Source organism: Marmota monax, unplaced genomic scaffold (assembly GCF_021218885.2).
Source record: "Marmota monax isolate L192 unplaced genomic scaffold, Marmota_monax_Labrador192_F-V1.1 WCK01_AAM20220418_F8-fsc00039, whole genome shotgun sequence".
Classification (NCBI taxonomy): domain Eukaryota; kingdom Metazoa; phylum Chordata; class Mammalia; order Rodentia; family Sciuridae; genus Marmota; species Marmota monax.
In genome coordinates this window covers 14396007-14422643 of record NW_026693602.1, presented here as the reverse complement: position 1 = coordinate 14422643, position 26637 = coordinate 14396007, and the positions used below count along the sequence as shown (strand labels likewise).

Sequence of the window (26637 nt, the reverse complement as noted above, 5' to 3'; positions counted from 1 at the left end):
AACTTTCCTGGTCCTGGTTCCCTGTTACTCTCAGAGCTCCCTACACTCCTGTTTCCTCACATGTCACTTTTCCTCAGTCATACTCGGCCATGTAACATGAAACTCAGGCCTGAGATTCCTGCCTCCTGTGAGGAGGGGCTCTGTATATTTTTCCTGCTCCATATTCAACAATTACATAGTAATTGTAATATAGTGGGTGTCCCCTTAAATATGTACTGAAAGTATGGTTAAAATTTTAAGGCTAAGGTACATAAATTTGTTTATTAGAAAGTGAACATTCACAGTACAACAGACAAAATTACACATGAATCTACAATAGTACACAGAATTTCTTCTCAAAATAAATTAATTCTTGAACAGATGCAAATAGTTTATCCTTGTCCAGATAAAAAAAGTTATAAACTTTATTTCACCTTATGTAAGAAAATACAAGACAAGCTTAGCAAAATAGAATATTTTATGAAGTTATAAATCCACTCAAAATATGCTTAGGTCTTCAAAAATATCTTTTTCTAAATATGTTCTTTTGGTTTTTCCTGGTACTGGGCATTGAACCCAGGGTGCTCTGCCACTGAGCCACATTCTTAGCACTTTTTGTTTTGAGACAGGATCTTGCCAAATTGCCCAGGTTGGCCTGAAACTTTGAATCCTCCTGCCTCGGCCTCCCAAGTTGCTGGGATTATAAAATGCATATGCCACCATGCCTGGCAATGTTAAACCACTCCTAGTTTTTCATAATTTAAGGACTCTACATCATCTTTAATTTATACTCATTCTGTCCAATGGAAGAGTTAAACTAAGTTATTTAATTATTTCTCAAACTACTTCCCTGTTCTTTCCCAAAACCCGTTATTGCCCTATCTTTGGTGTTAGACCAAGAAAGCACTGTCAATAAAAAAGACGGTGGCAGTCAGTTTTGCAAGGTTATAGTTTATCTGAATTGTAATCAAAGAATAACTTTAGAAGCTGGGAATTTTTCTTGTCATATTCTTGTTAAAAACATGCTATGTTTTATAAAATTCTGGGGGAGAGGTGTTAATTGTTTGCCAAATATTTCTGCTAACAAAAGTCACTGGTACAGGTAACTTAATTTACCTCACAATTAGTAATCTATTAATAATCCAACTTCATGGTTATTTTCCCTTATGAAAAATATAGTGGTTAAGAACTAGACGAAAGACCTAGACAAGTAACTTCTCTATGCCTTCATTCTTCCATCTCTAAAATGGGAATAACAGTATCCTCACCCTATAGAATAGTTGTGATAAATTACACGTTACCAGGAATATGGAAAGAATTCCATAAATATTCATTATTATTATCATGATTGTTATTATCCATCGTGCACACACTACCCAAACCAAGGGTGGAGTTTGCTCTTTATGATTAAAAGTGAGACAAAAACTGAGAAGCTTCAGAATGAAAGGTAAAGGTGATTCCAGGATTTCACCAAATTGCCAGAAGCTTGCTGATGACCTGTAAGCAGAGTCCTGCTAGAGAGGTGGAGAAGAGTGAAAAACCTCTAAAACATAACTGTACAGTGAGTTCGAGAACATTAAGCCTTCCATTAGAGCTGATGAAATTGGGTGGAGGAGTATTTCTTACTGTAAAGTGCAGATTATGTATTTATTCTTAAGATTTCGAAATGCTTATAACGTAAAATAGGAAACTTTTGGAAGGATATTTACCACTATTTTTGCAGTTTTGTTATTACCACGTGTACAGTTCTGTACTAGTAACTTACCAGCATCCTATGTACCAATAAACTGTTCGATGAAAGCCATTCTGCTCAGATGCTTATTAACCTGAATTGACAGGGCTGTTAGTTCCCATCCAAATTTAAAATCCAACTAAAATTCTATAGCTCTTTAACAGCTCTGCAGACAAGGGACTGTTGTGTTCCCTCTTGTAATTTAGATGGGCAGTATTTAATCACAGTGAATTTTTCTCTAAAGCTTAAAGGAGTTGGGATATAGCAATAATTTTAAGAAATCATGTACTGTTGAATACATGGATACAAAGTGAATTATTAGCACTTCCAAGAATTAAATAGTGTAACTCCACTAAAGGCCAAGATATCCATTTTGACCTCTTCATTTTTCAAATATTAACATTTTTCTTGCTCACATATCAATTTAGGGTTCAGTGAAATACTGAACTAAAATAAGACAGAGATGCAGTATTACAATAAAGATTTATATAAGACAGGAAGGATGGCAGGCATGCTAAATGGAGAATTTAAGGGTCATGATTTTTACTTCGCAAGGAAATGTAAGAACACAAAATGTGTTTTTATAAATAAAAAGTAGTTGTCTTTGAATTAAAATACCTCTTTAGGCAAAAAAAATTCTATAATTTCATTCTATAATACAGCTAATTGGTACAGAACTTGTCCTGGTTCCACTGCATATTCTCTCATTATTTTAATGACACTTTTGTAGTCTGTACTAAGAGTGTAGTTTTCACACCTATAGACCACTGCCACTCACTGTTTAGTTCATGAAATCCCAAAAGGGCATAATAAGAAAAATATAGGAAATTATGACCCAGAATGTTTTATGTGTCCTACTATTCACAATCGCATGTAGAATCCCCTCTGTTATTTACATATGTTCTTGTTTTTCAAAATGTGCAATGTATCCACAGCCTGTATATGGTGACTGGATCGTAGCAATTGTGGGGCATAGCTTTCGACTATGAAATGCCACACAAATCAAGTATGTTCCACCATAGTCTTAGCTACCTTACTCCTGAATCCTCCCACATCTTACAGAAAAGGCAATGAGTCTCTTGTAAACCGCTCCGAGGAGTGTGATGGTGAGCAGGATGATCACACACACAAGGCTGAACGCCCATCGTGGCCCCAAGTAAGTATACACGTGACTGATGAACACAGGCCCAAGAATCCGGGCTCCACTTCCAGAAGCTGTCAGCCAGCCCATATACACTCCCTGTGGAGAGTGAGCAGGGGACAAGCAGAAAAATATTAAGGGTTAGTAATTTTAAAACAAAACAAATCTTGAATAATGAACTTTGTTCATATTATAGTCAGTTTAAAAAAACATTTTTTTTTTTTTTTGATACTGCGGATTGAACCCAGGTCCTCACATATGATAGGCAAGCACTCTACCACTAACCGACATCCTCAGCCCTAAAGGAACAAACTTAATATCAGGTGAAGCCCCGAAAACAAGATAATTTATTCATATGCCATTTAAAAATAATATTTATTTTGTATTTGCTGCATGCCAGATGCTGAGTTAGGGGTTTATATATATATTGTTTCACATTTTTACAACGTTTGTCAATAAGTGTTGTTCCTGCTTAACAGGCTAAAACTCAGAAAGTTGTGTTTGGGCCACCCATCTGCACCACTTTATATCATAATACCACTCCTACAACTACATATCCCAAACCCTAACCCACACAATCTACCCAAGAATATTCAGTGCAGCATCACGCTTGATAACCCCAGACTGAAAACAACCTGAGTGTCCATAGTAAATCAACTAAATAAATTATGATACATTTAATAACTGGAATGGTGATCAGTTAAAGTATAAGGTCTTATACAGGGTAAAATCTTTCATAAGAAAGATTACTTTTCATAAGAAAGATTACTCTCTCCCTCTCCCCTCCCTCTCCTCTCTATTCTCTCCTTCTTACTCTTCTCCCTCTCAGCCTCTCCCCCCCCACCTCTCTCTCTCTCCACCCCCTTCTCTTCTGCGATTGGCCACTACAGTCCTGCTAATAAAATCTCGGACAGGTTAAAAAAAAAAAAAAAGAAGAACATATTAATGTAATTACTTCTTTCCATGATAGTGCCTAAAGTAAAAAAAATAATAATTATTTGTAGAAAAACTACATATATATGTACTATAATCTGTTGTGCCTTTTTTTAAAGGCATTGAATAGCTGTTTGAATAGGCAAAGAAAAATATATTGAGGGTTCAAATGAAGTTAATAGCATCTGGTGCAGTGAAGATAAGGGGAGTCTTCTTTTTCTCCTGTTTACATTTTTAAATAATTTTAATTTTATTATAACAATCATATATTGCTTTTGTAATTAATATTTTTTTCTCTCTTTTGGTACTAAGGACTGAACTCAGGGGTGCTTAACCACTGAGAAATATCCCCACCGCTTTTAATTTTTATTGTGAGACAGGGTCTTGCTAAATTGTTTGGTGCCTCACTGAGTTGCTGAGGCTGGCCACAAACTTGTGATCCTCCTGCCTGAGCCTCCCCAGTTGCTGGGATTACAGGTGTGTGCCTCCACACCCAGCTTTTTTTTTTTTTGAGATAGGGTCTATGTTGGGCTCAAGTGAACCTCCTTTCTCAGACTCTGCAGTAGCTGGAATTATAAGCATATGCCATAGCATCCAGCTTATGCCTTTATTCTTAATTTTGAAAAACTGAAAATATAGTATTCAGGTTAAAAACAAACCCAGGACTGGAGGTGTACTTTATTATTGGTAGAGAACCTAGCTCACATACTTGAGGCCCTGGGTTCAATACACAGCACGGAAAATACACCACCCCCCCCCCAAAAAAAAAAAAAAAAAACCCTACCAAAATATTTTATCTATAGATTTTTCTCCTTGCTGATTCCAATAAAAAACCCTATTTGAGTAAAGCTATCATCTTAATTTTAAAAGGAGGTAGATAGTATTTTTATTTTGTGGTCAGGGCTGGAGTTTTTGCTCAACGGTAGAGCACATACTTAGCATGTTTGAGGCCTCAAGTTCAATCTTCAGAACTACCAAAAAAAATAGAATAAGAGTTAGAAGCAAAATCTGAAAATAGTCTAAATGATAGCACAGCTGAATGTGGTGGTGCACACCTGTAATTGCAGCTACTCTGGAGGTTCAGATAGAAAGATCCCAAATTTGAGGTCAGCCTCAGCAACTTACCATGACCCTGTCTCAAAATAAAATAAAAAGGTAGAAAGCCTCTGGGTTCAATCCCGGTACCGAAGAAAGAATAAATGGAGTACAATGTTTCCATTAAAATAATTCACTAGCTGGCTTAGTGGTGCACACCTGTAATCCAGTGGCTTGGGAGGCTGGGGCAGGAGAATCTCAAGTTAAAAGCCAATCTCAGCAACAGCGAGGCACTAAGCAACTCAGACCCTGTCTCTAAATAAAATACAAAATAGGACTAGGGATGTGGCTCAATGGTTAAGTGCCTCTGAGTTCAATCCCTGGTACAAAAAAAAAAAAAAAAAAAAAAAAATTCACTAAAAGAAAATCAAATGGCATGGAAGAGTATTCACAACATGTTATATATTTTTGATGCCATTTTTTGTGTTGAACACACATAAGCATAGAAGCATAACTTCATCAAAATCTTAGTAGTAATTGCCTCTCTGATAGTTTTCTTTTTGCTTCTGTATTTTTTTCCAATTTTATATAATGAATGAGAGAATTAAAATTCCTATTTATTCATTTTTGCAGCTCTGGGTACCAAACCCAAGGCCTTATGTATGCTAGGTAAGTGTTCTACCACTGAGCTATAACTTTGGTCCATGAAATTCTTACTTAAAAGTTAATTTTGGAACTGGGCACGATGGCACATGCCTATAATCCCAGAAGCTCTGGAGGCTGAGCCTGGAGGATGGGAATTCAAAGCCAGCCTCAGCAAAAGTGAGGCACTAAGCAACTCAGTGAGACCCTATCTCTAAATAAAGTACAAAATAGGGCTGGGGGTGTGGCTCAGTGGTTGAGTGCCCTTGAATTCAATCCTAAGTACCCCCCCCAAAAAAAGTTAGTTTTAGGCTGAAGGTATATGCAGTTCAGTGATATAGTGCTTGTCTAGCCTGTAGGTTTGATCCCAAGCACCACAAAATAATAATCTAAAAATATACATAGCCTTTGTAAACTTTTAAGATATTTGTGCTTTTCACCTCTTAGTAATGGCTTCTGGAGTCAGAAGAAATTAAGCCTAGATCCAAATGTGGCTACCAATTATGGTTCCCTTAATGTTGCCTAATTTAAGAATTTCAGAAATTTATGCTTCAAATTTTTTTTTCAGTGAAAATGATTTTGAGCTCATAATCACTAGCATCCTAATCACATTAGCATACTGTTTGTGAAGTTTCAGTAAATAAACCTTATAAATACTTGACAAAGGTTGTTTGCTTTTTAAAACTTAAAATGCTAATAAATGTGGTAAAAATCCCCCAATGTGCTACAGTAAGTATGTCTTATAATTGCAATGTCAGGGAAGCCTGCTTACCTGAGGCTTTGGTCCTAGAATTTTTGAATATAATGTATAAGACATAACATTACAGGCTGGATAGCCTATTCCAACCAGCACAGCTGATGTGAAGAACTGGGCCAGGTGGATCACTGGGGTGTAGAGGCACCAGGCTTGCTCAACTGGGCAACCAACTGGCCGTTCATTATGATATTCTCTTGCAGACTTCCAAAAACCAATCATAATTTCCCCAAATGTGGTATCAGGGATTGAATTATTATGTAAATCTGTGAAAACAAAATTAGTATGGTGTAGGACTTGCTAATTTTAGCTAAACACCAGGAGATAATGTTATAGAATCATGTACCTTCCCACTGTATTTTGGGGAACTGACTTCCCCAAGGTAACAAGATAAAGAAGCCAACCCACACAACGATGAGTCCTCCCAGTAGAATAGCTCGCTCACCAATCCTGTCAAAGAACAGAAATTCTGTAATTTTAAAATGAAACATAGTAACAAGAGTTCCATTACTTGTATAATTAAAAAACTATAAAATTTTGATACTTTTGTGATACTTGTAAATGCAATACATAATTTCCCAATAAAAGCAACCAAAACTTCTATAAAAAAAAAAATAGCCAATTTCAGGTCTGGGACAGGAAATCCAGAAGTTGAAACTAGAATATCTTTTCCTACCGGAAAGCAAAGAAGCTATTAGTGACTATGAGGTCATGAAAATAGTACTCTGCCAATTTGAAGAAGTTGGCCAACAACTTAGCAATATGAACACCAAAAGGAAAAAATAATAATAATGGGAATTAACTGAAATACAAGAAAGTGTTATAATATATAAATTCATACTATCCTAAGATGGAACACTCTCTTGGTCACTTTTTGAGGATGCCACAGAACCATCTTATCATTTTAAATAACAGTTAATTAAAGGAAAAAATCAAACATGTATCCTTTCTTATGCAAACTGTACTGTACCTCACAATAATCAAAGGGTTGGTGAAGAGGTTTTTTTAGTAGAATGTATTCTAGTAAATAAATGTTTTATGGAACTAAAATACAGTTGTCCCCCAGTATCTGCAAGGGATTGGTTTCAAGAGCCCCTTGAGGTTACCAAAATCCAAGGACACTCAAGTCCCTCATGTAAAATGGCACAGTAAAGGGTAATAACCTACAAACATCCTGCTCTGTATTTTAAGTCATCTCTACATTACTTATAATACCTCAAAATATAAATGTATATACTTTTATACTATATTATTTAGGAAGTGATGTTCAGAAAAAACTCCAGGTTCAGTGCAGATGCAATTTTTCCCCCAAATATTTTTATCTGAGTTTGGTTAAGTCTATGGATGGGGAGCCTCAGATCTGGAGGGCAAGCTTGTCAGCACTTAACAAGGACCCTTGGATGGATTCAGGAAATGATCGATCGTGACTTACATCATAAGGAGAGAAAAAAGACACGTTATATTTTTTCTCAGGTAAGAATATCACACCACTTATTTTCTTGCCAAAAAATGGAACCCAAATCCCTTTAAACTTTTAGATCTAAGTACAGATCAATTTTCAAAATATAGTAAACAAAGGGATATTTTAAACACTAGCAAGATCCAAAAAGCGGAAACTACAACATAAACATCCTGGCCTCAATTTCTAAGGGGGGAAGAAGAGAAAGACAAAGGGAAGGAAGAAACCAGTCAATGAAAGAGATTGAATCAAGAAAGCAAACCGAGGAACAAACTAAATTCATGTGAAATAGTCAAGAAAACACAAACTCTGTCTAGATATGTGACAATTTTCAGAAATCACTGTTCACTTTTTAGATGTGATGATGGTGTCAATGTTAAACTTTCAGTTAATGAAATATTTATGGAAAGTATGAAATGATGTCTGGTTTCAGGTTCAAAATAATCCAGATGCAGGGGAAAGAAAGTGTGGAGTAGTAGGTGGAGACAAAGATGACACTGTCCCAGTGTATGTAATTGTTGGAGCTAGATAATGGATACTAGAGGTGCAGAACATAATGCTCTCTAGACCTCTGTATGTGGAAGTTTTGCATATTAAGAGTAAAATATATAAACAAAACCAGAAGCTTTCAAAAGCAAACAAAACTAACAACATTTAAAAAAATTGAAAACCGAAGGCATCCTATCACCCTCAGAGGACCAGTAGGCTCCTCAGCTTTCAAACCTTCTGTACCATTTGGCATTTCTCTAGTTCTACTTTGGTCAAACTGGCCTTTTTGCTTGTTTCTTAAAAACATAAAAACTCAGTCTTCGCAGAAAAGAGAAGACTGAGTATATGGCTGATCTCCAACTTCACTAAAGTCTTTTTTTATTTTTTTTAATGGACACAATAACTTTATTTTGTTTATTTTTATGTGGTGCCTAGAATCAAACCTAGTGCCTCACACATGCTAGACAAATGCTCTAGCACCGAGCCACAACCACAGCCCCTGAAGTCTTTCTGAATATGACTTCCTCGGCCATGCTTCCTGGACCACTCCCAGACTCTTCACAGTGCTCACCAAGACTTGCCTTCACATCATGTTTGCTGCCCCCAACACAAGTTCTTTGAAGGTACAGAACTGGACATTTCATATACACAGCACTGCTCTATTTTTGCAGCAAGATTTCTGTCTCCATAGCACCCTCCATTGCAGTCTGACCCTACATACCAATTCAATATCTGTTGATTGATTTTAACAAGCATTAGAACTGATTTGGTCAGTTAACATCCTGCATTAGAGTTGGTGACTGAACTTCCTCCCGAGTGTGCTCCTTATAGTTACACTTTCATAAAGAAATTCTTTTAAAAATACTAGTTTTGAGAAATGCTACAAACTGTATTTGCCATATTATATGATCTTTACATACTAAAGACTTAAATGTTCTAAAATCAATTAGTTCATTAATCTTAACCAAAATTTTCCAAATTTAACCACCAAATCTTTTCTGTTATATAACATATTACATATGGCAGGACAATGTCTTATGAAACACATAAAACTTTTAGGAATACTTTTTAAACTATTTCATAACACACAAAAGCTACATTAGTAGACAGTTATTTGCTTGGTAAAATATTTTGCTTCACCAAAGATAGGCCAGAGGGGCTGTGGTTGTGGATCAGTGATAGAGCGCTTGCCTAGCACATTCGAGGCCCTGGGTTCAATCCTCAGCAAATAAAGTATAAAAAATATAAAAACAGTATTTAAAAAATGCCAGAATACAGAAATATCATGCTTAACAATCTAATTTAAATCTATTTGAAAATTTCCAAAACTAAAACTAATACATAAACGAGAGAAAAACTTTAAATTATTTTATAGCATATTCACTGACATTATTATTAGCTAGCTGTGTTTCATGTTTTTTCTTTTTTTAGTTGGACACAATATCTTTATTTATTTATTTTTATGTGGTGCTGTGGATCGAACCCAGGGCCTCGCACATGCCAGGTGAGTGCTCTACCGCTGAGACACAACCCCAGCCCATGTTTCATGTTTTGATTTTTAAAAACTAGATTTGAAACAAAACAGACAAAACTTACTTTTTGGAAAGTAATTTAACCCCCATGAAAATAACAACTGCCTCAACTCCAAGAGCAGCAAGTATTATTCCATTATACAATACAGCTTGTTCTTGAGTCCAAGCATACATGTCCATTGTCAATGGAGCAAGGATTCTAAGAAAAATAAAAAATAAACCATTGTTATTTTATTTAAATCACAGTAATTGTTAAAATGAAGTATAAGCTTTAATGATACCTTCACATTCAAGTATTTGCATCCCTTTTAACAATGACAGTGGCCTACCTATGTTATAAGCAAGATTGAATAAACACATCTTAAGCATATTTTGTTGCTACATACCTAAGCTTCCCTATTTATTAATATTTACTTCAATTACATAAGTAATATAGCTGTAGCTGTACTGCAGAAAGTCTAAAAAACAGGAAAAGGAATTAAACCAAACCAATCATAACCCCTATCATTCGAACATAACTAAATCATCATGATTACTCTTTGGTTTAAACAGATCTCTCTTCTCAGTGAAGCTTTGAGTCTGGGAGGGCAGGCCTGCCAGTGACTGGTCTCCCTTGGGGGTGTTCTTTCTATATGGTGACCAGTGTTCCTCCTTAAAGAACCTCTGCAAAAGTAAATTTTTAAAGTTGTCATTTGTATACGCTGCAAGCTGTCCAGAACTGTTCTTATTTGTTTATAAAATAATGCGTATTATCTTAATTATCTTTATAAAATACACTATACTGCTAAAAAAAATAAATAAATTGTTTTATTTCCAGTGAAACGTTGCTAATAAGTATTAGAATCCTTTGGATTATTTTTCTCTTCCTCAGTCTCTTTTATCCCTACCTAAGTATATAGATTTCTCCCTACCTCTGAATTTCTCTCTTCCTTTATATGATTGTCTCCTTCTTTGCCAAGCTTCTTTTCCCACATTTTCCCTCCTCCTGTTAACTGACTACAAAATGGCATTTATATTTAAAATGTTTTTAAAAAGAACAAGTGTAGTTTAAGCTTTAAAATCATGTGAGTTGATAAAGAAAACAGATTGGTAGTTTCCCAAAAAATTAAGCATGAAAGCCTGGTGTGATGGCACCGGCCTGTAAGCCCAGCAACTCAAGAAGCTGAGGCAAGAGGATCACACATTTGAGGCCAGCCTAGCAATTCAGCAAGACACTATCTCCAAAAACGAAAAACAGTGTGTGTGGAGTGGGGATGTAGCTCAGTGGTACAGCACGCCCGTGAGTTCAATCTCTACTATACCCTAAAGAACTGAAAGCCAAGAGTCAAACAAATATTCATACATCAATGTTCATAGCAACATTATTTGTAATACAAAAAGTAAAACAATCAAAGTGTCAGCAGATGAATAGATAAATAAAATGTAACAATACCTACAATGGAATATTACTCAGCTTTAAAAAGTTAAGAAATTCTGATATATGCTACAACGCTAAAAACTGCTGAGGCTGGCTTTGAACTTGTAATCCTCCTGTCTCAGCCTCCAGAACCGCTAGGATTACAGGCATGTGCCATGGCGCCCAGCAAGAATGTACTATCTTTATAGTCTAATAGAAAAGTATTTTTAAAATGAAAGGGCCATATGATAATTAAAGTCAATGAAGCCTATAGGAGATTTTATACTAATTTTTCTTTTTTCATAATCAAGGATTAAATACATCTAAAGTTGCCACACTGAACGCTGCATACATAAATATAGAGCTATATAGCTTAAAGTTAATTAAATCATGATACAAAATTAATATATACTTTTTACATCATAAGAAAAATATGCCCTACATTAGATATTTTATAATATCAGTATGTTTAATTAATACTGCATTAAGAAATACAAATTAATAAATAGTCTGATTTAGATGAAGACAGAATAAAACTTACGTTTCAAAAAGGGCAAATATAAATAAAACCACAAAAAACAGAACATTGGTAGCCACAACAGCAACTTGATCAATATTTCCTTGGGAATCCTGAACTTCATCTATTCTTGCTATAGGTAAATAAGAAAAAAATTAGATTACCTATATATCTAAATTTTTCTTAAGATACTAAAATAATGTGTTACATATAGTTAATTCTATAAATAAACATTATTTTTAGGCTTCAAAGCAGTTTAAAAGTAACAGGATTTCTACGACACAAATATTTTTTCCTGCAGTACTGGGCACCATAATACTCACTAAGCTACATCCCGAGTCCTTTTTATTTTTCACTCCGAGGCAGGCTCTCACTACCTTACCAAGGCTGGCCTTAAATTTACAACTCTCCTGCCTCAGTTTCTACAGGTCCTGGGATTACAGATGTACATCACAGTACCTGTCCAGGAATAATGGTTAAATCATACTTAAAAATAATTTTTAAATGGTACTACACAAAAGTAAAGTGAGAGCTGGGGTTGTGGCTTGGTGGTAGAGCCCTTGCCTAGCATGTGAGGCACTCGGATAGTCTCAGCACCACATACAAATAAATAAAAATATAGGTTCATTGACAACTTAAAAAAAAAAAAGTAAAGTGAACCCCCAACAGGAGAAATATTTCAATTTTTTTTTTGTGTTGGTGATCAAACAAACTAGGGCCCCACACACATGAGGCAGGCACTTCTGCCTTGAACCCCTGGCAATATACTTCAATTTTATATCTTTAGGGAACATTCTCTTTGGTATCTCTAATCAAAATGTGTGTATTTTACAGAATTTGGTAATAAAATGATATAGAATTCTGTAAGAATGTATTTATTTAAATTTGCTTTAAATTTCAATTGCTGATTTTTTCTATCTTACTAAATCTGAAATTTAAAATGATTTCATGAAGAATTAAAATAGTTTTACTAAATCAGTCCCCAGTCTACGATTCACTTAAATAGATATGTATTTTTAATTTCAATGTTACATGAAATCAGTATTAATAAAAATTCTTATGCCATTTTAAAACACTGCCATTTAAAAAAATCCTTGTTACTCATATCTTACAGAGAAATAACTAGTATTTGATGGGTTTTTTTTATAAAGTGGGAAGGCAAAGTGAGTGTAATGAGTTCTCATCTTGAACCATGTAGTTAAACTGCACACTTAACTTGAGCTATTCCCAATGTCACTGTGATGTATGCCCCATTTACATCCACACATGTAAACCCATTATGCCATTTTGCAATTCATCCACGTACCCAGCATAAGCCATGTGAGTATGTCAAAATGTGTCACTTATGTACATTATTTTTAAGTGTGCATGTAGTCGCAGGAAGGGGTTGGTACAACTCTCCTATGACAGTAAAGTTTCTATCATTTTTAATGATGGAATCTGCCTTTCTACCTCAGCATGCTAGAGAAGGATATCCTCCTCCAATAAAAAGTAGATTTGGAAATGGTCTTCTAGACTTGGGCGGAATTAGCAACTTGAGATATCTAGCTTGAGACCTTCCTTTCTTCTAACCATGCAAAGAGAACAGGTCACCTTTGTTTAGATCTTTTTTTTTATTTTTTTCCTTTAAGTTGTAGTTGGACACAATATCTTTATTTTTATCTATCTATTTTTGTGTGGTGCTGAGGATTGAACCCAGGGCCTCGCATATGCTAGGCAAGCGCTCTATCACTGAGCCACAATCCCAACCCCTTGTTTAGATCTTCTTCAAGGTCCTTGGGGCCCAAATACTGTTTTGATTATTATTTTTTTGGTAGTGCTGGGGATGGAACCCAGGTCCTCACACATGCTAGACAAGCACTCTACTCCTGAGGTATATTCCCCACATCCCTTGTACTGTTTTGGATAGACCTCCTTGATTTTCAATCACTACCTAGAAGGCAGTCTTGACTTCTTCAAATCAACTATCAGCACTGCCCCAAACCAGACTAGAATTTACACTGTCTTAAAAAATACAAAGAGCTGGGGATGTGGCTCAGTGGTTAAGCACCCCTGGGTTTAACCCCCAATTCATTAATAAATAAAAAAACAAGAAAAAAAAAGAATTTTGAGGAAAGACTACATTAATATATTGATTTTGAATTCTATGTAAGTGGAAATTATCATCCCAGGATAAACCTCTATAAACTAGAATATTTTAAAAATTGATTATGAACATTTTATCTAAACATGTTCTAAAATTTAAAAACAATTTTATATGAAAGTGCTTGGCAAATTAACACCGGGTCTTTTCCATAGCTTTGAAAATTCACTGAGGGTAGGGACCAGGCTACAGTTTAACATGGAAAGACAATCCCCAACAAGGACAGTTAGCACTTAAATAGTGTGTTTGATAAAATATATCCACTTCCTAGGTTGGACATTATTTATGAGGCAAGAAAGATCTAAAGGATGAAAAATGTACATTTACAAAGTATAATAAAAGAATGAAAAAAAAAAAGAGAAACCATATGGCAATAAAGAGAAACCATAAGGCAATAAAGAATTACTTGAAACAGAAAGGCACAGTTTTAGAAAACTGATTGTTCGAAAATAACACGAAATAATTCTTAGCAATTTTTTTTTGGGGTGCGGGAACTGGCGATTAAACTCAGGGGCACTCAACCACTGAGCCACATCCCCAACTTTATTTTGTATTTTATTTAGAGACAGAGTCTTACTGAGTTGCTTAGCATCTCACTATTGCTGAGGCTGGCTTTGAACTCTGGATCCTCCTGCCTCAGCCTCCCCAGCCACTGAGATTACAGGCGTGCGCCATGGTGCCTGGCTTAGCAATGGTTTTAACTCTGCCAACATGAGAGAGTCAAATAACTGATATGGGAAAATTTCTTTTTAAAAAAATCAATTTAGGTACCTTTCAGTTTTGAAGCTTTTTCCCAAACACCCATTATACTGTCCTCAGAAGAATAATCCAGGCAAACAACCAACAATCTTTAGAAACACTTTGATAATGCCAAAGTAATTTACTCAAATAGGTGAACAGTACCTTCTTCAAAATTAATATTTTTACATTGTCGTCCTGAGTCATCCACTCGATGTTCTCTTAAAAAGAAAAATGTAAATACTGTATTTTGAAAATGATTAATATAATACAGAAACAGTTCAGATTTAATTCTAGTTTTCTATTTTTTTACATTCTGATATAGTTTCCTTAATGACTTCTGAGTAATGAAATTACTACTGATGAATACAACCAATAAACTTAAAAAGACAGAAGTTATAATTCATATCATATTAACCATAAAATGAAAAAAAATACCCAATGCATCCAAAAGCATATGTGATCTACTTTAGTCAGTATTTTAAATTTTCAGTGATCTGAAACATTAGATACAAATGCTTTTGGACAATTGGATAAAGCATTCTAAAGAAACAAAGTTAACAAAACATCTGTAATTTTCTAAAATTATCTCTAATATAAGAGACATACATTCCAAGCAACTTGTAAATTTAAGACACTTATCCATTCATCTACTTAAAATGCTGCTTCCGTGACATTCCCTTACTTAGAAACACGTAGTCAATAGGACCAAATCTTGAAAACAAATAAGATTAAATTTTTAAAAAGGTCAAACTTGAATATTCAAAGATCTTCATAATCTGTGCTCATTTATCAAGTTGTCTACTATTATAGTTGCCATCACTACATACTTTAACTGATCAAAGAATGTGAACACAACCATAATAAATATCAAAAACAAAGACTACATAGGGATAATTTTCTACCAATAATGACAAATCTTATTAAAATTTGTATCTATGAAAATTTATATCATCATCTCTAATTACCTTAACACAGTGATGATCAGAATAATGTTTAAAACTCCAACGAAGGCATTAAGTAAAGCTGGTGCTGTATACATGTCTATCTGTAGCTTAATCATATCCCATGTCACGCCCTTTTCTCCAATTAGAGCAAAACAAGTCTGAAAAACTTATTAAAATAAAAATGTACACAAATGAATTATTATATGGGAGGCACAGGCTTCAAAAAAAGTAAGACATTTGTCTCAGAATGGAAGTCACATTAAGGAATCATCCATCTACATCACGCATTCCCCACAGCAGCAAGAAAATTGGTTCTTGATTGGGGGGTGGCAACAACAATTCCCTTCTTCTATTGTAAAGCACATAAAAATAGATGAAGAGATGTGGCATTGAAATTTCATGGGGGTGGAGTAACTCGGAAAAAAAATGTCTGAAAAGACTCCTTAAGGAGACAATAATAAAAGAGTGAGAGAAACTGACGTATGTGCATCCACAAAGGACTATATCTAAGTTACTTGTCAATATCTCCTTTTTTTGCTTTTTGTTTTTGGAGGTATAGGGTGGAGGAGTGGGGAGGAGTGCTAGGCATGAACCCCAGCACTTCAAGGATGCAGAGCATATGCTCTACCATGGAGCCACACCCCAGCCCCAGGATCTTCTTTTCTCAAAAAAAATTCCAATTGGAAATTTAAGTTATACAGTTTCTTCAATAAATAAATTATAAAAGTTTAATCAGTTTCATTATAACAAAGAAAACATCATATTTTAGGTCAAATATTTTAAATATCACTATTTTTATACCCAAATTATATATATTTGATATAATTTAAAATTTGATCTGTGGCAAAACTGGACATCAACAGTACTGTGGTTTGCTTTCCTGTCTGAATTCTATATGAGGCTCTGTTAATCACTAGCATATAACCTTAGGGTGAGGAGGAAGTGAGATGCTGTACCTGAAGAACAGTGCCCAGCCCATAGCAAGCATTCAGTAAATGCACCACTTGTTGAGTGCTTACTACTGAAGAAGCCATCAAATCTCTTCAGGCTTCCATTTACTTATCTATAACACAAACTGTTTAAATGAGATAATCTTTCAAAACTTTGAAGGTGGTCAACAATATTCTATCTACACAAGGTATTGTGCTAATAATGAGGAGGCAGAGTGAAAAATAAGAAGACCCAGGCTATGTCCTCGTGTATTTTACAGTATAGCCTTAAGGTTCAACCCGTCTACATTTGTGCTTATATTTGTTCCAGAATATTAAACCAAAATATTAGGATTCGGATAAACCTATGAATTAGACCCTATTCTGTTGAGCCTTTTTTGGCTCAAGAAAAGGAAGTAATGGGAACTGAGGGTGGGGGTGAGGTGCTAATGATGAAGTAAACTGAGTTAGATCAAAACTGATAATATTCTTAAACGTAATCAACAGCCAAAGCATAGACCAAGTATCTGGATTTTCAATATTTTCTGGACATTAAAAATGACGGTAATCATTATACAAAATACATGCATGAAGATGTGAATTTGGTGTCAACATACCTTATATACAAACAGAGATATAATAAATTTTGTTATAAAGATATATTAAGAATTGTAATACAAAAAAAAAAGAGAGCTCATGTATAATGGCATAATTTGGCATGAACATACTTTATATACAGAGTTATGAAAAATTGTGCTGTGAATGGATAATTATGAATGAAATGCATTCCACTATTGTCATGTATGTAAGAAATTTTTTAAAAGTCCCAATAAACAGCAACAAAAAAATTTTAAAAAGCATATCATATGAAATTTCTGAAAAGCAGTAATAAAGAAAAGGTACTAAAACAACAACAACAAAAATCAGCCAAAGAAACAAAGACATATTACATACAGGGAAACACATTTAAAAAAAATCATAGATATTTAACATGAAATATATGAAATAATACGCATGAAATAATCAACAACCAAAACAACATAATAACAAAAGAAACCAGTCCCAAATAAAGAATCATACCACATATTTCCAAGTATATGAAATTCTAGAATGGGAGAAAATAAATTATAATGACAGGGAAAGTGGAATAGTTGAAAATAAAATCGTATAGAGCAAACTTCTGAGATAATCAATGCTTATATTTTGATTGAAACAACATAATTCATATATTTGTCAAAATATCAAAGTATACTTCTAATTGGGTACATTTTATTCTATGTACATTATTTCTGAATAAAGTTGATTTCAAACACACTAGAAAAAAATGACTAATTTCTCTACTCAGCCAAATGAATTTGCCTTGGGGAATTATTAAAATCATATTATTTTTTTTTTACACTTAGCAAAAGGATAGAGGCTTTGGAAGAAATAGTAAACACTTTCAACCGGGCATGAGAGTGCACACCTATAATCCCAACAACTCCGGAGGTTGAGGCAGGAGGATCACAAGTTCAAGGCCAGGCTCAGCAACTTAGCAAGGTCCTAATCAACTTTTCGAGACCCGGTCTCAAATAAAAAATAAAAAGGGCTGTGGATGTGGCTCAGTGGTTAAGCAACCTGAGTTCAATCCCAATGCCCCACCCTATCCCCCAAAAATCCACAAAACGAAACACATTTTCATTTTCTTCAGCCGTAGAAAAGTCTTAAAGCTATGGGCAAAGGGTTAAAGGGTAAAGAATCTTATAACTTTCCTCAAATACTTTAGTAAAAAGAATTGTTTCCAATAAATGGAAAAATAAACTCTTGCAAAGATGTCAGATCAAACTGATTAGTTGACAAGAGTCAGAGTTAGGTCCGAACCTGAATTTCCCATTTACTATTTGGGTAACCAATTTTCTTAGGCTCTCTCTGCTTTTAGCATCCTCATCTGTAAAGTGGGACAAATAGCATTTAACTTGAGAGAACTGGTGTCAAGGTAAAATGAGCCTTGCCTCACTGCCAGATCACTTGCCTAGCACACAAAAACCCTTTGGTTCAATCCCCAGCACTGCAAAAAATTAAATAAAAATAAAAATTTAGTTTCCCTCATTTTGCCCATCAGCCAGGAGGTTTTATACTGGATTATATGTATCTTTAAAACACAAAGGTTTCCCCAATTCAAATTCAAATCATGACAAGTGAAGAGCACCTACCTGGACCTAGAATAAATCCTAATGCTTGACACGTGCTTGTATTGGCCATAGAACTTGTTCTTTCCTGAAGGGAAGTAGCACCAGCAATATACGATCTAACCACTGCAACATTTCCTAAGAAAAGACACAATAAACCACAATAAAAGAGAATATCCTTCAATTTATAACATGGCACTTAATTTGGCTCTATGCAAAAAAAGAAATGTTGGTCAACATTATAGTCACTGCTTCCTCTTTATGATCATACAAAGCATTTAAGAAATGTTTATTGAACAAATGCATGAATTAATGGAAAAGAGAATTTTTAGTAATATTAAAACACAGGTTTGGATAGAAAAATGGCATTATAAAAATATCAAACTTTCTCCATTAAGCACTCAGAAAACTATGAGTGAATGGCATACTACCATTTTTTATTTGCATCTATTTTGAGACAGAAAGTTGCTCAGTTGTTCAGACTGCCCTTGACCTCTTACCTTAGCCTCCCAAGTAGCTGGAACTATAGACATGCACCACCATACCAGGCTTACAACTATTTTTAAAGGAAAGTCACAAACTCTGCATGCATAGACCTGAAATATATGAAACGGGGGGAAAAAATCCAATAACAATTTACCTCAAGAGTTTTATTGAGCCAGGTGTGGTAGGGCATGCCTGTAATCCCAGATGCTTAGGAGATTAATACAGGAGTATCACCAAGTTCCAGGCCAGCCTGGGCAACTTACCAAGACCCTGTCTCAAAATACAAAATATAAGAGGGACTGGGGATATAGCACAGTGATAGAGCAACCCTGGATACAATTCTCAAAACCCAAAACAGTTTTTCTGAGCACTTACTATGTTCAAGAGACTCTGCTAGGAGCCAGAGAAGATTAAAAAGTGTCATAACTATCTCTAATTGCAAAGAGCTTACCATCTGACTAGCAAGAAAGGATTAAACCATGCAAGACTATAAGAAAGTGCCAGAGAGAGATCAGAGAAAAGGAAGATCGAGGGATAGAGTGGTGTGGGAGGGCTTCACGTAAGATTTAGAAATTAATCTGCATCTTGAAGGATAATGATGGGAACAAAGGAGAAAACCTACAGGTAATGAAACACAATGAGCAAGGCAAAGTGATAGGAAAACATATTTGCCTCTTTGTAAGAAAAGATGTCTGTGCCCAATTGTGAGATACTAGACTAAGAAGAAATAAAGCCAGGCAAGAGGGCATAAACATTAGGATGAATGTGAAGTTGACACAATCAGACATATACATACAAACATATTACCTGCTCCAAATCCCACCAATCCACGAGCGGCCAACATGTAGTATTTATTATGAGAAGCTGGAACGTGGACATATGCATAGAGGCAGTTGGCTGCCACTGAAATAAAGATGGAGATGACGAGAGGTTCTTTCCGTGGTCTATGGTTAGACCATAAACCAAATATAGGTGAAGCTACCATTTGACCAATACTAAACGAAGCAATAACCCAGCCCAAAAAACTTGCATCAGCTGTCTGATCAATCTGCAAAAAAAATAAAATAAAATAAACACAATGCTTTAAGAATTGTTTACCCAAGAAAGGTAAAGTTTAAATACATTTGTCTGACCATGTAAGTCTTTCTATTAAAAAACAGAAATAATTCTAACATAGAGATTCTGAACTCTATTACAGGAAAGAATTCAAACTTCTGACATTACAATTAAATGTGCTAACAATTCACTGTGTTAGAAACAATGAGGTGCCACCAGAAATCAAAAGCAAGTGGACAAGGCAAACTGTACTTCTGACAGAGAAGCAAGCTAAGGAACCTGGCTAGCAAGGACGCCTAGGTGGGCAGTCTGCCCATTCATATATCTCAGACAGCACTACCTGCATTCTGATTGGAAGACTTGGGATACAATCTACACTATTGGTTTATTTTTAAATTAGGGAGAGCAAAAGGGAAGGACTATAATTGAAGTGGCTACAATTGGATCCAATTAAGGCTGAATACTATATTCTGAAAATGCACCACCAGACTTTCTATTTCTCACACTGTATACAGGGAAAACATAATTAAGGGAGCTTCATTTTTTTTTTAATTTTTATGGAAATAAGTGGTGCATAAAAATCTTGTTGAAAAGATAATTATACTTTATATATAAATGTTTTATATATACATATAAAAATAATAACTTCATAAAAATAATGAGGTATTCCTTAATTCTTATAAATACAATTTTTTATATTTATGCTATCCCATAAGCAGACATTAGTGTGGTAAATCTATTACTATTATTTTTTACACTGGGCATAATGGTCAGATGGGTAAAACACAAAAGCTGACAATTCTCTTATTAAAAGAATTACTAATTCTTCCTTTCAACATACAGGGTCCATTCTGCTATTTAAAGAAGGTTTAGTTTTGGTTTTGGTTTTGATGCTACTAGGAATTGAACTCAGGGTCTCTTGCATGCTAGGCACATATTCTATCGATGACTTACATCCCTAGACCTACGGAGGGTTTACTATCATGAAAAGTGAAGAGAGAACCACATGACTAAAACTCAGAAAATACAACACTTTCAGAAAAATAGAAAACTTTCGTTTACAAAAGGGACTGTGAAACAAATCAACATAAACAGTCACTTGGGGGAAACAAGAACCATTAAACTTTATAAAATGAATTTAAATAAATATAGAAAATCAACTCAAAAATCAAGAGCTAGGTGTGATGGTACATGTCTATAATCCCAAGTACTCCAGAGGCTGAAGGATCACAAATATGCAGAAGCCTCAGCAACTTAGTAAGATCCTGTCTCAACATAAGAAATAAAAAGAACTGGGAATGTAACTCAAGGGTAAAGTGCCTTGGGTTCAATCCCCGGTCCAAAAAAAAAAAAAAAAAATTAAATAAAAATAAACTCCCAAAGTGTTGGGTACTGAAGTTCAAAACACTGTTCTCTAAAATGCAACAGTACTGACAAAGTCAAAGTTCTAGCAATGTTAATGCTTTGCTAGGAGAACTTAGATATGAATGTGTGTGTTTCAAAGCTCCTCACCTATTATCGCGAGATAATTGCTTAAATGTAACATAAACTCTGTATCAAAAACTTATGACAGGCAATAGGGATACAAAAAATAAACACAGTCCCTACCATTAAGGAGTGTCCCAACTAGGTTCTACTTAGCTCCATTTGAAAAATCCTGAGTAGTTGAGAAAATAAATAATATGCTTTATTATTTATATTATAATATATTTGGATTTTTTTGTTTGTTTTTGTCTTCATACCAGGCATTAAACCCAGAGGCATTTAACCACTAAGTCATATCTTCAGTGTTGAGAGCCACAGCCCAAGGGGCCCCAGCAAACTTCCAGCTGCCAGCAAACTTCCAGCTGCCAACTGATTGGCTCCTCTGCGGTGATGCTCATTGGGCTGTTTCCCCGCCCTTTCAGACCATGGAGCTGCTCACTGGGGGAATTTTTTGGCTCCGCCCACGCGACCCAACCAATCAGCCTCAAGAGGAGGAGGAGTGTGGGAGGTGGAGAGGCTTGTGGGAAGCCTGTGGTGGCAGATGGGCTCTGAAGGTTTTTCCTGAGGAGCTGTTTTGTTTGGCTAGTGTGGTTCTAAAAATACAGTTCGTTTCTTTTGACAAGTGGCTCCTGAATTGTGCCCAGCCAGGCTGCGGCACTTCAGCCCATTTTTTAGTTTTAATTTTGTGACAGGGTCTTGCTAAGTTGCTTAGGGCTTCACTAAATTGCTGAGGCTGGCTTTGAACTTGTGATCCTCCTGCCTTCACCTCCAGCGCCTGTCTGGGATTACATGTGGGCACCACCAAGCCTAGTCACTTTAATTCTGTATCAGTCAGGTGGGGATAACCTCCTCCAGAGTTTTTATAAAAATTATTTGAGCCAACATATGTACAGTGCTTAGGAGCAGGTCACTATATTACATGCACTTAGTGACTTACCTATACAATATAAGGACAAATATTTCTTAGTGTTTTCTTTTAATAATATGCCAGTTTTATTATCATGCTATATTATCATAACTCATCAACTCCCTGACACAATGAAATAAGCTATCACTCTAATTCATACTTTGTGTTCTAAGAATGTGTCTTCCTAGAGGTCACCCCACCTTTGGGCAACACTTCATTGATGCCTGTCTGTCACCAGGGGCCAGGAGACACATATTCAGAATAGAACCAAATTCTTTTGGAAAATTTGCTGCTTTTTCTTTATTTGTTTTGTGGGAGAAAAGTTTAGCCTAGCTTTTATCTTTCTGACAGATGATAAGCTAGATAATATTTTGCACACACTATCTTAAAAGCAAGACATCCTGCAACATACTATCATAAAATAATTAGTATCTTGAAATTCAGAAAATGTCTGCCATTTTCTAGCTGTGTCACCTTGGACAAAGAACTTGTCTTCTCAGCCCAAATTCTTCACGTGTCAAATAGAACTAACAGTAACTACCTCCCAGGGTTGCTCTGAAGTTCAAGGATGATGTAGATAAATCTTAGTACTTTCCAGATTGGCTGCACCAATTCGCAGCCCCACCAACACTGTATGAGTGTGCCTTTTCCCCACATCCTCGCCAACACTTATTGTTGTTTGTCTTCATAATAGCTGCCATTCTGACTAGAGTGAGATGATATCTTAGAGTAGTTTTGATTTGCATTTCTCTAATTGCTAGCGATGATGAACATTCATATATTTGTTGACTGACTGTATACCATCTTCTGAGAAGTGTCTGTTCAGGTACTTGGCCTACTTATTGATTGGGTTATTTGTTTTTTTGGTGCTTAGCTTTTTTAGTTCTTTATATATCCTAGAGATTAGTGCTCTATCTGATGTGTGAGGGGTAAAGATTTGCTCAGAAGATGTAGGCTCTCTATTCACATCACTGATTGTTTCTTTTGCTGAGAAGAAATTTTTTAGTTTCAGTCCGTCCCATTTGTTGATTCTTGATTTTAATTTTTGCGACTGCTGGTGGGGCTGCAAATTGGTGCAGCCAATATGAAAAGCAGTATGGAGATTTATTGGAAAACTGGGAATGGAACCACCATTTGATCCAGCTATCCCTCTCCTCAGTCTATATCCAAAGGACTTAAAAATAGCATAATACATGGACACAGCCATATCAATGTTTATAGCAGCACAATTCACAATAGCTAAACTGTGGAACCCACCTAGATGCCCTTCAATAGATGAATGGATAAAAAAAATATGGCATATGTACACAATGGGATATTACTCAGCAATAAGAGAGAATAAAATCATGGCATTTGCAGGTAAATAGATTTACAGAAGATAATACTGAGTGAAGTTAGCCAATCCCAAAAAACCAAATGCTGAATGTTTTCTCTGATATAAGGAGGCTGATTCATAGTGGGATAGGGAGGGAGAGCATGGGAGGAATAGACAAACTCTAGATAGGGCAGAGGGGTGGGGAGGGGATATGGGGTTAGAAATGATGGTGAAATGTGATGGACTTATTACCTAAAGCACATGTATAAAGACACAAATTGGTGTGAATATATTTTGTATACAACCAGAGATATGAAAAAAGGTGCTCTATATGTGTAATAAGAATTATAATGCATTCTGATGTCATACATAAATTTTAAAAATTAATTTAAAAAAGGCTTAGTATTATACCTGGTACACAGGAAATTCTCAATATCATTATGAAATTTCTTGATCAAATTGATACAGTTTTGGGCAGAAGTTACATTTGTATTGCCAAAGGACTAGTTATCAGCTCACAAACTCAATGAATTTACATTTAAAAGCTGTCAAATGTCTACAGAAAGACTTGTAACTTTTCAAAATTCAACTTATTATGCAGAACATGCAGAATCATTACAAACAATCTTCCTTTGAGACTTTTGCAGGTTAAAAAGACTAGATAAGGGACTGGGGTTGTAGCTCAGTGGTAAAACATTTGCCTGGCATGTGTGAGGCCCTGGGTTTAAGCCTCAGCACCACAAAAAAAGTAAATAAAATAAAGGTATTATGTCCATCTACAATCAAAAAAAAAAAAGACTAGATAAAAGAAATGTAATTTTGGCAAAGAAACAGTTGCTTCTAATTTGTTAAATATCCTGTTTAAATTCCAATGACTCTGCCAATATGGAAAGAATGCTTTGTGTCATGATAATAATTTTTTTTATATAACATAACTTTTAAAATCAACTTCCAAGGATCTGAGGATATGGGTCAGTGGTAGAGGGCTTGCAAGTACATGCAAGGCCCCTGGTTCAATTCCTAATACTACAAACGAAATGTATGCTACATTTGTCACAGATTATGAACCAATACTGATAATTAGTATTAACGAAAGTCTGTGCTTTATTCAAATTTTCCCAGATCTTACCTAATGACCTTTTTCTGTTCTAAGATCTCACCCGGATACCACATTATATTTAGTCCTCATGGTTTTTTAAATATATATTTATTTTTTAGTTGTAATTAGATACAATACCTTTTTATTTTATTTATTTATTTTTATGTGGTGCTGAGGATTGAACTCAGGGCCTCACACATGCTAGGCAAGCACTCTACCGCTGAGCCACAACCCTAGCCCCAAGTCCTCATGTTCTTTTAGATTCCTCTGAGCTGTGACAGTTTCTCAGACTCTCCTTATTTTTTATGACTGATTTGTCTGATGTTTTCCTCATGATTAGAACAGCGTTATGAGCCTTTTTATGATATCCTTCAATGGTACACACCACCATACAATGGAATAGCATTCTATTATACAAATGTACCACATGTTGCTTCTCTACTCATTGCTTTAAGTATCTGTTGTATGCTTCAGCTTTTGGCAATTATAAATAAAGTTACTACAAACATTAGTATGCAGATTTTTGTGTGGACATAAATTTTCAAATCAGTTAGTTAAATATCTGGAAGCATAACTGCTAGATGCTACACTAAAACTATATTTAGGTTTTTTTAAGAAACTCCCAAGTGGCTGTACCATTTTGCATTCCCACCAGGAACACATGATAAATCATATTCTCTCTCTCTCTCTCTATCCTTTTTTTTTTTTTTTTTGGGGGGGGGTGGGGTGGTGATACTAGGTAGGGATTCAACCCAGGTGCTTTACCTTTGAGCTACCTTCCGAGACCCATTTTTTATTTTATTTGGAGACAGGGTCTCACTGAAAAGTATACTGAATAAGCATAGACTTTTTCCCCTTGTTATTATTCTCTAAATAATAGAATTTAACCTTCTCAAGTTTTCTATGTTTATTTTTAAAATATTTTTGTAGTTGTCAATGGACCTTTATTTTATTTATTGACATGTGGCACTGAGAATCGAACCCAGTGCCTCACACATGCCAGGCAAGTGCTCTGCACTGAGCCACAACCCCAGCCCTCTATGTTTATTTTTAATGATGCTTTATAAAATTTTTTTTAATTTTTATTATTGGTTGTTCAAAACATTAAATAGTTCTTGACATATCATATTTCATACATTTGATTCAAGTGGGTTATGAACTCCCATTTTTACCCCGTATACAGAATGCAGAATCACATTGGTTGATGCTTTATAAATTAATAACAAAATCTATTACATATAAAAACAATAGAGCTTAACAAACATTTACATAGCATTTACACTTTATTAGATATAATCTAGGAATAAATAAAGTCTCTGGAGAATGTGAAGAGATTCCATGTAAATTTTACTTAAATAAATCATTTTACTTAAGGGATCTGAGCAGCCATAAATTTTTGTATCCTGGGGTAGGAAGTCCTAGATATCAATATCCCAAGAAAACCAAGGGAATACTGCATATTATCTATTCTATTCATAATGTTGCCCAACAATCCAAATTAATTCCAAGGGAAAAATATGAAATTATCCCTCAGGAATATCATCTGTATATTTTGTGGATTAAGACTATGTCCAGCTATAATCCTGTCTTCTTAGTATAGCATCCATTTTACTCCAAATGTGTTCTGGTTAGCCCAAAACATATTCTGTTACTTTACTTACAAGGCTCTTTTGAGGAACTATGTCTAAAGTTATTCTAGCAGAGATTAAACTACAGAATACTAAAGAGCCCCTCTAGAAAATGTTCAACTACTTA

At 35.1% G+C, this 26637-nt stretch overlaps 1 protein-coding gene across 3 annotated transcripts in view; it reads right to left on the bottom strand.

The window, feature by feature from the left end:
* Positions 1 to 242: 242 nt before the first annotated feature.
* Mfsd8 (major facilitator superfamily domain containing 8) overlaps positions 243 to 26637 on the bottom strand; it is an 88323-nt gene continuing 61928 nt past the window's right edge. For all 3 annotated transcript variants that reach the window (XM_046459604.2, XM_046459602.2, XM_046459605.2), the window contains exons 4-12: positions 19828 to 20068; positions 18559 to 18672; positions 15459 to 15603; positions 14656 to 14711; positions 11634 to 11742; positions 9761 to 9895; positions 6563 to 6666; positions 6235 to 6482; positions 243 to 2951 (exon numbers count right to left, since the gene is read on the bottom strand). In XM_046459604.2, the coding sequence (XP_046315560.1) occupies positions 2745 to 2951; positions 6235 to 6482; positions 6563 to 6666; positions 9761 to 9895; positions 11634 to 11742; positions 14656 to 14711; positions 15459 to 15603; positions 18559 to 18672; positions 19828 to 20068 (1359 nt within the window). In that variant the 3' untranslated portion in view covers positions 243 to 2744. The remainder of the gene's footprint in view (positions 2952 to 6234; positions 6483 to 6562; positions 6667 to 9760; positions 9896 to 11633; positions 11743 to 14655; positions 14712 to 15458; positions 15604 to 18558; positions 18673 to 19827; positions 20069 to 26637) is intronic.